The sequence below is a fragment of the Esox lucius genome, chromosome 7, assembly GCF_011004845.1.
Source record: "Esox lucius isolate fEsoLuc1 chromosome 7, fEsoLuc1.pri, whole genome shotgun sequence".
Lineage (NCBI taxonomy): Eukaryota > Metazoa > Chordata > Actinopteri > Esociformes > Esocidae > Esox > Esox lucius.
In genome coordinates this window covers 1,935,638-1,947,796 of record NC_047575.1, presented here as the reverse complement: position 1 = coordinate 1,947,796, position 12,159 = coordinate 1,935,638, and the positions used below count along the sequence as shown (strand labels likewise).

At 43.8% G+C, this 12,159-nt stretch overlaps 1 protein-coding gene across 1 annotated transcript in view; it reads right to left on the bottom strand.

The window, feature by feature from the left end:
- Positions 1 to 2,030: 2,030 nt before the first annotated feature.
- Positions 2,031 to 12,159, bottom strand: part of LOC105007737 (forkhead box protein O1-A) — a 33,283-nt gene continuing 23,154 nt past the window's right edge. Inside the window, exons 2-4 of the mRNA XM_010866763.4 lie at positions 5,185 to 5,376; positions 3,073 to 4,492; positions 2,031 to 2,957 (exon numbers count right to left, since the gene is read on the bottom strand). Of these exons, the coding sequence (XP_010865065.2) occupies positions 3,116 to 4,492; positions 5,185 to 5,376 (1,569 nt within the window). The 3' untranslated portion in view covers positions 2,031 to 2,957; positions 3,073 to 3,115. The remainder of the gene's footprint in view (positions 2,958 to 3,072; positions 4,493 to 5,184; positions 5,377 to 12,159) is intronic.

The following is a 12,159-nucleotide window of genomic DNA, read 5'->3' as shown; positions in this document are numbered from 1 at the left end:
GATAATGATCTGAAAACTAGAAATAATATAGTGCATGTGTCCCAAATGGCACCTACTTCCCTCTATTGTGCCCTGCGTTTGAGTAATGTTCGGTATACATTATAGAGTTCAATTTGGGATGCAGTCTTTGACAATAGGGCCTCTGTAGCAACTGCATTCTCATTACATTTTTATTATTAACAGTGAGGTCACATAGTATATATTGAAAGTAAATAATTGCTATTGTTTTGAAATAAGAAACATAAAATTAAGAAATATATTTTAACGCTCATAGCTGGTAAGGTTTGTGAACAGTCCATTCATCAATAACGTTCATACTGTATTAGAAAAAAGGTACGTAATTTTTACATACACTATGTATTGTGAAAGAATGTTTTACTCAAAATCCCTTCAAATCGTTGAGAGGTAAAAGTTGAGGTATGAGTGTGTGAGTGTGCGTTAACTCATCTGAAGTTGCATTCATTAAACATATTTAGTAAACAGCCAAGTGGGGGCTTTTTGACCTCAAACAAAGCTATTAGCTATTAATCTGGGGACCACAAGAAAGCACATTAATGGCTGATATGGCTCCTGGGCCTGGAGTTTAAGAGTTTGATATGAACTCTGACTCAAAAACATTATTCCAGTACTATACATACACTCAGGTCACTCAGAGACATCTTCCAAATGGCAATGCAAAATACAGTAACAAATCGCATAAAGCAGGGGTGTCAAACTTAAGGACTCGGGGTCAATATACACCTTGAAATGACAGCATGAATCAAGACTGTGTAGAAATGATAAGACCTACATTCATACTGTCTCAAACTGAAACAAAAGCTTGAGAAGGAGAATGTAATTAATAAAAACAATGGCTAGAGAACAATTGTTTTCTCCATTTTGAAGGCAAATACATCAAATGTATAGCATAGCTCTCCAGACCTCACTGAAGATTGAAAGCAGTCTAAAAGTTGTTTTGACCCCCCCAGATCTAAAGGGTTAACTTCTCCAAAAGTACTCACATATTGAATTCATCGTAACAGCTAGCAAAATTACAGACTAAAAAGGAACAGTGATTGGCTACTAAACATCAGGTTAGTTAGGTAACACATTTTGGTGCGTGACAAAGATGGAGGGCTACATGGAAGCCCTGAGCCCTGTTCTATGAGTTTAACTACAGTCCATTATCATCCTCTCAAATTTCGACTGCCCTCCTAATGCATACAGCGGCCTCACACCCACAGAAAAAGACAGTGCGAGACAGAGACAGACAGACAGAGAGTGAGACAGAGACAGAGACAGACAAACAGAGAGTGACAGAGAGAGAGACAGAGAGAGTGATAGAGACAGAGACAGAGAGAGTGAGAGACAGTGAGAGAGACAGAGAGAGTGAGAGTGAGAGAGAGACAGAGAGAGTGAGAGAGAGACAGAGAGAGTGAGAGAGAGTGAGCAAGACAGAGAGTGAGAGAGAGACAGAGAGTGAGAGAGAGTGAGCAAGACAGAGAGAGAGAGACAGAGTGAGTGAGTGAGTGAGAGTGAAACAGAGACAGAGAGTGAAACAGAGACAGAGAGTGAAACAGAGACAGAGAGTGAGAGAGACACCGAGAGAGAGAGACAGTGAGTGAGAGAGAGGTGGAGTTGAAGGGGACCTGAATGGAGAAAGGTCAGGGAGTGGGCTTGATGGTCAGAATCATATATATAATGAGGAGAAATAGTAGATGGAATTGGAATCGGGATTTGAAGAGGGATATAATGTAGCTGAGGTGAGAATGGCCTGAGATATTGGATAAGAAACTCTTTTTGCTTCACTTCTCTGATTTGACCATCCAATGAGACTACTGCTGAACGGATCTGGTACGTACTAAACGTTATATACTGTATTATATAATCACTGTGATTACAACAATTTCCTGGGTGTATGTTTTAACATAGCATATCATATAGAAAGGCAATGAGAGGCTTTTTTTTGAATGCACAGACCGAGAGTTTCTGATCTTATAGAAATAATAATAAAATACAAATATTCCTCTATCACAAATATACACACAGTATACAGCATGTTTGATGTATTTTAGCATTTTTTATGTCAGTGATATTTTATTCATACAAAATATGCAAACTGCTTTTGACAATCTTGTTGAAAAGCACCCTGAAGGGTGGGAGAAACCCCACTTGAATGGTGAAAAGAACCAACTCCGTTCCAGTTCTTTTGTGAGAGCTTAAACTAGCCCTGATTTCGTGTGACGTTGTATCTGTAGAACCACTGAACATAAAAAAATACACATTTGCAAAAACATTAAGAGAAATCCAAAAAACTTAAACAACATAATAAAAATAAAATAAAAATCACAATAAAACATTACTTTATGGGTCTTTAAAATGGTCACCAGCTTCTTTCATGTCCTCTTGAAGTAAATTAACTGACTGCTGTATTTACAAAGCCAACTTCAGACTTTCCCTCCAAACTAGCAGAGTTGCAGCTAGCACCTTCCTCTTTACCCTTCCCCTTGGATCTTTGAAAATCAAAAGGGTCTAGATGGGCATACAAAGTTTAGTGATGGATTATCCACCTTATTTAATGCACCTTACAGATCTTCAAAGGATAATTGGAAAATAATTGGAAAAAGCTGAATACAGATTTCTTTGGAGAGTGGCATGGATTCTTCCGACAGTGGATCATCAACTACATTCAACAACAGGAATGTTTTCATGAGCGAACAGTTGGAATGCCAGAAGACAGGTCAGAATATATTTGGATACCTCAAATTGACCTTCCTTACATTAGTATATTATCATAGTATGTCTCTCTAATCTATGTGAGAATAATTGAGAACTGGCTGCAAAAATGAATATCACTTTGAACTGATTTCTTTGGGTGGCAAAATAAAACCACCTGCAGTCCAAATTTATCCCGACTTACCCCAGTTGGGGAAACCTGCATTAGAATGATGAAAGGCCAGTGATGCATTCACTAAAACCTGAAAAACAAAACAATTCAAAATCATCAATAACAGCATTATAGAAGTATGCGTTACAGGATTACAAAAGACACCCACCAAATATTTCTACTGTTGTATTATAATGTATCCTTACCCACTCACTCGCACACTCCGTTTTAGAGGGGTATTTGTTCGTCCTAACCCGACACCCAGCTGTGTGTTGTTGTCTTCACTCCTACTCCCTGAATGAACCCTTGAGAGGTCACCATTGGATCAAAGTTGAAGTCCAGTGAGTCTCCATCCATCAGGGTGTCGTGGAGCACCGACTCCATGTCGCACTCAAACCTCTCAATGGACATGTCGTCTAGGTCACTGGGCAGCCTCTCTTGATGGTGGTGGTGCTGGTGGTGGTGGTGGGCCTGGAGGTGAGTGGAGCCATGGCCCAGACCGGCCCTCCCGTAACCATTTGGGCTGCTGTTGTAGCTCGGCGGAGGTGCCCCGCTGTGGTGCGGACCGTGGCTTTGATGGCCAGAGGCTCGGTGACCCCCACCACCACTGCCACCGTTGGGCTGCTGCGGCTGTAGCGGGTGTATATGTGTCCTGAGGTTGGCAAGACGTGCCGGGCCCCCAGCGTGGTTCAGGCTAGTCAGGGGTATCAGGCCACAGCCGTTCATGGCCGGCCCAGACGGTGGAGCACCCTGGCTGTGGAGAGGCCGCGGGTGCTGTGGGTGTTGGTGAGGAAGGGGACCCATCATCTTCACTCCACCATGCCCTGCCACCGGTCCCACCTGACCCTGGCTACCGTAGTTGGGCATCATCCTCCCTCCGCCTCCTCCTCCACCACCTCTCCCAGACTGGGACACTACAGTGTCCATGGAGGGCATGACCTCACCACTGCCCCCACGGGGATCAGCTACATCAGTGGTCAGCAACTCCTTGAGAAGCCCAGCAGGGCAGTTGTAATGGCTCAGGAAGGGAGCAAAGGATCCTGGTGGCTTGCTCTCTGGCAACGTCTGCATGGGGATTGACTGGTTGTAGAGGCACTTCCTGTAGTCCTGCTGTTGTGGGTGAGGGGTCATAGAGGGGGAGCTATAGGGGCTGGTCTGAAGCATGGAGGAAGGCGAAGAGCGGGACGAGTCTGGCCCAGACCCAGGACCCCCGCCGCCGCCCACCCCAAGCTGGGCTTGATTCTTAGGGGATAGCAGGTTGAGGTTGTCAAGGAGACTCTCCATGACGTTCTCTGTCCCATGGTGACCGTGGTGATGACCCCCCATGGAGCCAGCCAGGCCCACCTCCGATAGGCTGGGCAGGGTTGCCATGGAGGCCACCTTAGGCCCCGCTCCTCCGGGGTAGCCCATGTGGAGGTCAGCCTCTGATAGATCCACGTCCTGTTCCAGGAAGGGTGAGCGGCGGCCGGAGAGGGTGGAGGCATCAGAGCTGGTGCGTGTCCGAAAGGTAGTCCAGGCCTCATCATCATTGCTGTGACTATGGGAGATGGGGCTACCAAGCCACTTGGAATATTGGGAGCATCCCGGGCTATCTGCACCCTCATCCACCCCACCCTGGAGTGCCACCTGTAGGGGGAAAGCGAAAGAGTGGAAAGGGGGAAGAGTGGGACAGAGGTGAACTCAGGTAGACAAAGGAATTGATAGACAGCCAACAAACACACACAAAACTATTCACAGCAGTTACAAGCATGGGATGGCTTCAGTTTCTGAACTTGGTGGCATCTCAGATGAACAGATTCAGACATTGGCGATCAGCAGGATGAGATATGAGGTGGTGAAGTCAACTTGACAAGCAAACACTTGATTACTCCCAAATATTTTTACAAGCAAAATATTACTGCCAAATTTGAAATCCAATAGACTCTGTGCACCAGTGTAGTGAGGAACTTCCGCTTTTGTCTAGAAGTCTGTATTGCAGTTTCCGGTTTACTTACTAATACTCATCCGCATTAGTAAACACCTAAACTCACAACAAGATGAGTGATGCTGTTGTACGGAAAAAAGTTTCAAGGTACAAGTGGGGCATCATTTTAATCAGGAAAATGTCCTCTTTTTAATAAAATATGGCTTGCGCCATTCAATGACTTCAAACGCTAGACTAGAAATAGTCAGAAAAGTCGATTATTATTTTTTTTATTTGTATTTTTTTATATAGTTCCACATAACGCAGGTTTAAGCGCAATTAATACCATATAGGATGATAATAATGATACACTCTGACAATGTTCATAGATGGCATCCGCTTTACTCCTTCCTACCTTCTTCTTGGCAGCCCGCCCTCTGCTCTTGGTGAACTTGCTGTTGTTGTCCATGGAGGCAGCCCTACGTCGGGGGGACTTCCCACTTTTCCCTCCCTCTGGGTTCAGCATCCACCAGGAGCTCTTCCCCGTCCCCTCATTCTGCACACGCACAAAACGACTGTGGAGGGACAGGTTGTGCCGAATCGAGTTCTGGGGGGAGAGAAAGTGGGTGAGGGTTTTTTATTCAACATTTAAAACAGACATTCTGACTTCCATGTCTTCAAGCGTTCAGGATACACTGTAAATGTATTCAACTCTTTTTGCTCACATAGGATCTGACTTCTGGTGATTGTAGACATGTCTTCCAGCCCACTTTTTTCCCAATACATTATTCCTAAGTGACTGGAGCTACAGTAATCTCCCCAGGAGACACTTGTGTTTTTGAGGGGGCACTTGTAACTGCTTGTAGATTTGGCTTGCAAAAACACACACGCACACAACCAGAGATGGCACAAGGCTGCCACAGTCCCAGCAAATCAATAGAAGCAACATACAGTTGTGCTCAATAGTTTTCATACCTTTGGAGAATTGCTAATAAATATATATATATATATATATATATATATATATATATATATATATATATATATATATATATATATATATATTATTTGTAAAGAAAACATGAGTGAGCAGGCAAAAACATATTTTAGTTCTTATGGGGTTCATATTCAACTGTAGGTCATAACAGAATGGCACAATCATAAAACAAAACATGGCAGAATAGAAAAAAATGAACTGACCCCTGTTCAAGTCTGCATACCCTTAGTTCTTAATACTGTGTATTGCCCCTTTAGCATCAACGACAGCGTGCATTGTAATAGTTTCTATGAGGCCCTGAATTCTTGCAGGTGGTATAACTGCCACTTATAGGCCTTGGTGACCCCTCTCCAAACTTAGCGCTTATGCTTGTGACCATAAAGCTCTATTTTGGTCTCGTTACTACAAATTACAGTGTGCCAGAAGCTGTGAGGCGTGTCAAGGTGTTGTCGGGCATATTGTGTCTTGGCTTTTTTGTGGCATTGGAGCAGTAAAGGCTTCTTTCTGGCAACTTGACCATGCAGCTCGACCAAGTATCTTCGTATTGTGCTCCTTGAAACAACCACACAATTTTTTTTCCAGAGCAGCCTGTATTTCTCCTGAGGTTACCTGCGGGTATTTCTTTGTATCCCAAACAATTCTTCTGGCAGTTTTGGCTGAAATCTTTCTTGGTCTACCTGACCTTGGCTTGGTATCAAGAGATCCTGAATTTTCCACTTTTTAATAAGTGATTGAACATTACTGACTGGCATTTGCAAGGCTTTGGTCTTGTTACAAGAGGTCTTTTGACAGTTATTTTCTGTTCCCCATGGCACAGTATCTAGCTTACTCAGTGCATCCTTGTGTGAGCTAACAAACTCACTGACTATACACAGACACTAATTGCAATGTAAAAAGACACAGGTGTGGGAAATTAACCTTTACTTGCCATTTTAACCTGTGTGTGTCACCTTGTGTGTCTGTAACAAAGCCAAACATTAAAGGGTATGTACACTTTTGATCAAGGCCATTTGGGTTATTTCTGTTATCTTTATGATTTAAAAAGAAGCCAAACAACTGTGATAATAAATGGCTTCATATGATCACTATCCTTAAATAAAATAGCTTGTATTTTATTTTCAAAATCAATGCCAAAATTTCACAATTTCTGCCAGGGTATGCAAACTTATGAGCACCACTGTAAAGGAGACATGGCTAACTGGCCTTAAAGGGAATAAAGTGTAAACAAGAGACTTAGACAGACAAGCAGTGCTATGCACAAATGTATATTTTGTCTAGCATGCTTTTTCTACTGACACCCTGTTGGCAGAGGCCCCGCTAAGCCTTTCTAGTGAGCGGTTGGGGGGGGCGGGACGGGTCAGGATGTGGTGGTATCATTTAAAACTTTGTTGTAAATATTTGGCAGGGTCATTTTGTTAATGCAGATTTGTCTTTCTCAGAACTACTACATCTCTTGCAGTGGTGGTCTAAGAAAATAAAACAAGCTGCCATTTCTGTCTATTAATGGGACGGCTGGTTGAAGTGACTTGAAGACAGCGTTATTCGGGGTCTACCCATGGCCTTTTCTCAATTGCGAACTACTTGCATCCTCTGCCCTCAATTCTGTTACAAAACCCACTGTGGGAGGTCAGAGAGGGGGGACTTCTGGCTTTCTCATCCAATTGGTTTTGAGGAGGTAAAAACAGATGCATACGCAACTGAGAAAAGGCCAATGGGAAATACCAAGTCACGGTTTAAGCCTGCCTTTACACAAAACATTTTGTACATTTCAGTAATAAAACATACACACAGTGGTTTTAATCCCCCCCACAATAGCCGATAACATGTTTCCTGTAGAAATCTACCCTGTTTCACCTGTACAACCAATTGACATCTATCAATTTCCCCTCACACATTACACACACCCTACACACACCCTACACTACAGTGAGAAAATAGAAGAGAAAAAGAAAGAACCAAAGACAAACCTTTTGAGTAGTCTTTGGTTTTTAAAGGCGACAAACCAGGGCAAATGAACAATGGAAATAGGTCTCCACCCAAACCCTTCCCTGTCAAAAACAGTGCCACCAAGAACATGACTGACAACACAATTGAACTCCATTGAGTTGGATGACTTATCATTCCCAACAGCAAACTACCCAAAACTAAATCTCCCTTGCAGTTTTTCTCTAGTCACAGCAGACTGCATGCTAGTGATATCTTGTAGATGAACTACATTTATTTAAATGATACCAAAGATTTATTTGTCCTTATTTCACAGATGTCTTTTGAATTTCAGAAAAAGAACAGGACATCTAGGGGAGTTTTTAACTCCGGGTTCAGATCTTTGTCCTATTCCTTCTCTTAAAAAAAGAGTACTGGTACAGCACTTAGCATCTAACAAAGTGGACTTAAGTTTTGGGTCAACCTGAGAGAAAGTATGAAGTGACAGTGGCAGGTAAGTATGGAGAACCCTCCCACTCCCAGGCCAGCTTGGCTATTCCAATGGGTTTTGTGAGGCAAAATCAGATTAGCTTGCCTTTACTCAGAGTGGGTTTGACTAACACAGTCTCCACAATGACTCACTTCCTGTGTGTGTGTGTGTGTGTGTGTGTGTGTGTGTGTGTGTGTGTGTGTGTGTGTGTGTGTGTGTGTGTGTGTGTGTGGCAATTGGGTGGAGTTGAACTGAGCCTAACAGTTGAGGAGTATAAGCTTGAATATGACAATCAATACAGTGGCTGTTGAGTATGGTCACCATGGTTACTAAGTTATGAAGCCTGAAATATCCTCACCTGTTGAAACCTATGTTTCTTCCGGGGTGAGGCATTTACCGCAAAAAGAAGGCGAAGCGCTTACGCACTCTACATGATAGCAAAGCACTTATAGCTACAAAACAAAGCGAACATCAGCAGAGTGCATTAGGCCAGCAGAAGGATGTAGGGGCAGCAAGAGCACAAAATCAGGAAGACAGAAGGGAGTGTGAATAAGTTATGATTCACTACCTTGTATTTTCACAGGAGAGTTTAAGAAGTCTCTAGGGAAGGGACATGCTTCAGAACAGGAGGAAACAGATAAGAAGCAAGATAGACAGCAGAACAGATTGATAGGCAAAGGTAGAGAAAAAGAGGGTGAGAAAAAAAGAGAGTCCCTGATGTGATGGTATGGCTTCCTTGCGCCCAGAAGGAAGTGACCCACTGGACACAGACGTCCGTTCAACATCTACATTATTTACATATGATTGAGTTGTCAACTAACACCAATTCAACAGGAAAAACTGCAAAAAGGCAAACATTCCCTGAAATCCCTTTACGTTGGTGGCTTTTTATGTCAAATCCAATCTGTTTTCTCAGCATTGATTGGGCATTGATTCAACATGTGGGTAAAACGTGATCAAATTGACATAACTATCTTTGTAGGTTTGCCCTTCTGACTATAGGTTTGTCTGTCCTTCTGTAGTTCCTTTGTCTGTCCATCTTGTCTGTCAATCTGTCTCTCCTACCAAAACACACCCTATACATACCATACCAGAAAGTGAACAGGGTCAGTTTAGCAGGAGTGCCAGACAAACAGACGACAGACAGACAGACACACACACACACACACACACACACACACACACACACACGCGCGCACACACTCACGCACAGTCTCTGTCACACACATTCACAACAACACATGCAAACGCACACACTGTCTAGACGAGATATTCTCAGCACGCTATAGCACCATATCAATTTACTGTTGCAATGTAGCAGGAACTGCCAGAGAGACCAAACTGGGAGAGAACACCCACCGACCAACCACCCCACCAGGGAATTTCCTCCAAACAATCATCTGGCGCTGAGGGTGAGGACAGGCACACTGTAGCTCAACCCAGATGTACCTGACCACTGGATTCTGCATGTATACGCAAAGAAAACACACAACACACACAACACACACAAACTGAGATAGTGACTCTTCCAATGCAAAACAATAGCATGATTGTCCAAATGAGGCCCAGGCATATCCGTGGTTTAGGTCCAGGATTAACAACAGCGACATTCCACCAAGTTGACTCACTCACATGATTCAGGATACACCAGTAACGATGATCTCCATGTCCTGGGTGTTTCCTGAGCTTCTTGCTGAGTTCTAACTACATCGTTCTTCTTCCTCCTAATTGCTACTTCCATCGATATATTGATAAGCATGTATATCCCACAGTTTGGCACTCATTTTATTCAATTTAGTTTTTTTTTTAACTTAACCCCATAACCATAAACACTGAGAATGACCGCCTTAACCCAAACCTTAATCCTAAGTGTAACCACTTTAAATGAATGCTCACGATTAACCCAAAACCTCAACCCTAACCTTAACCACGCTGAATTAATCCCTAACCTTCACTAGGACTGACGGCTGACAGGGTGAATTGACATAATTGTATTTGGTTCAATAAGTTGCATTTACAACCAACCCGCACCCCCAACCCCTTTTTTGAAAATGAAAACATGGCCTACAATACCAACAAACAACTTCAACAGGGGAAAAATATTCCAAACTAAGCAAGAAGCCCCTCTGGGGGGTGAGTGTTGATGTCGCCCCCCCCCCAAAAAAAAGCCTTATTCAAATAAAAAATAACCTGCTGTGATTGGCCAGCAAACATTCAATTCAGTTAGACAGGAAGTTAAGCCTCTCCTGCAGGTGACTTTCATGTGTGTCACTTCCTTCTACAGGCAGAAGTAAAGCAGAAGAGCAAAAAGAGAGGTCGGTTTGAGCGCCCGACCACTCAATCCATCAGGGTCACGACTCATCAGTTCTGGTGAAAAGCTCCCCTAGAGACACATTCAAAGGAGACAGTCAAACACCAAGGACGACCTTAGAGGAGCCCTACAGAAGGTCCTCATAACAAAAACAATTAGCCAAGACGTCCCGGCCTTTCTCCACGTGGTCACAACAACCAACCAGTCAGCCAGAGGGCTCACTGCTCAACTGGAAAAAGCAGAGGAAAGGAAGGGGATCGAATTCCCGGGTTTCAGTCTGCTTTTGAGCAACATTTCCACCCACACCAAAACTAATTGTTTCTTTTCAAATATAATCTGGTAGTTGGGCTACCAGTCTGTTTAGCTATCATTTCACTCCCGGCCACTTCCTCTGCAGTCTTTACCAACAACAAGGAGTACAAGGGGTAGAATGTAAGCAGGGGAACAAAAAAAACGAAAGACTAATAAACTGGTAATATGTACAACACAAAAACATAGTACATTTTCCCCCAACTGAGGACACGGTAGGACGGCAACAGCAAGAGGCAGCCGCAGAAAGGTCATTATAAATCAACTTTGTCAACAGTTAGAAGTAGGCAGGGAGACCCGGGTGATAGGGGGCATGCCTGTGTGTGTGTCTGTGTATATATGTACTGTATGAGTGAGAGAGTATGAGAGAGAAAGGGAGGTTGCAGGGTTCGAGGCACAAAGAGGAGGGAGGAAGATGGAGAGGGGAATGTTTCGCCGGTGTGAAAGAGGCCCGAGGTCGATGAGTTCAGCTTGAACTGAGAGCAGAGCGGTGCAGAGCGCAGCTCCTCTGCAGGGCGCTGACAGACACATACAAACAGACTGAAATCGGGAAGGGGTGGTGTTGGTAGGAGGCCTCAGACGTAGAGTGCTGGTTCAGGCGGTCTGGCGTCCGTGTGACTCATCGAAACACTGAAGCAGAACCCCGCCCCCCACTCCGGAGCCTGACTCCTCCCTGTGTGTGTGTTTTTGTGTGTGTTTGTGTGTGTCCATGTGCGTTTCTGGCAGTGTGTGCAAATGTGTGCTCTGCTCTATGGCTTGCTGTGGGCTGGGGCTCCATTAAGAAAAGCCTCTCAAGGCTGAAGCACGTCCAGGCAGGCCTACTGTACTGCTGGGCAACCTGCCCAGCCCAGAACACCGCAACACAGTAGAAAAAGAGGGAGAGACAGAGAGAGAGAGAGACAGAATTTAGTATAGTCAGACAATACAAACGGCGTAACAAGAAACCCTGCTTCGACTGTTGTATTATGGGGACTTCCTCATACTATATAGAGAGGGGTCTTGTCACAACGTCTGGCCCTTGTACTAGAACTTCCTTCAACACCCAGGCATGGCAGTTTGTGTTTTCATTTGTTTCTGTCTGTCTGTCTTTCTTTCTCTTTGTGTATCTTGCTATCCTCTCTTAGTCTTTCTGCCTCTTGTCTCACACTGTCTCTCTCTTTTTGTCTTGTCCTCCGTCTCTCGCTCTCATACAGTAACATATAAAACACAGGATGTGAGTCATTTGAAAAGGTACTGAGATCCGAGAGAGTGTTGGCGTTCTTATCCTGTAATCATCAACAAAAGAAAAAAATCACAGAAAAAAAAAACTAAGACAATATCATCCTGCCCTTGATCTACATGCAACAAAATGTGTGTGTGT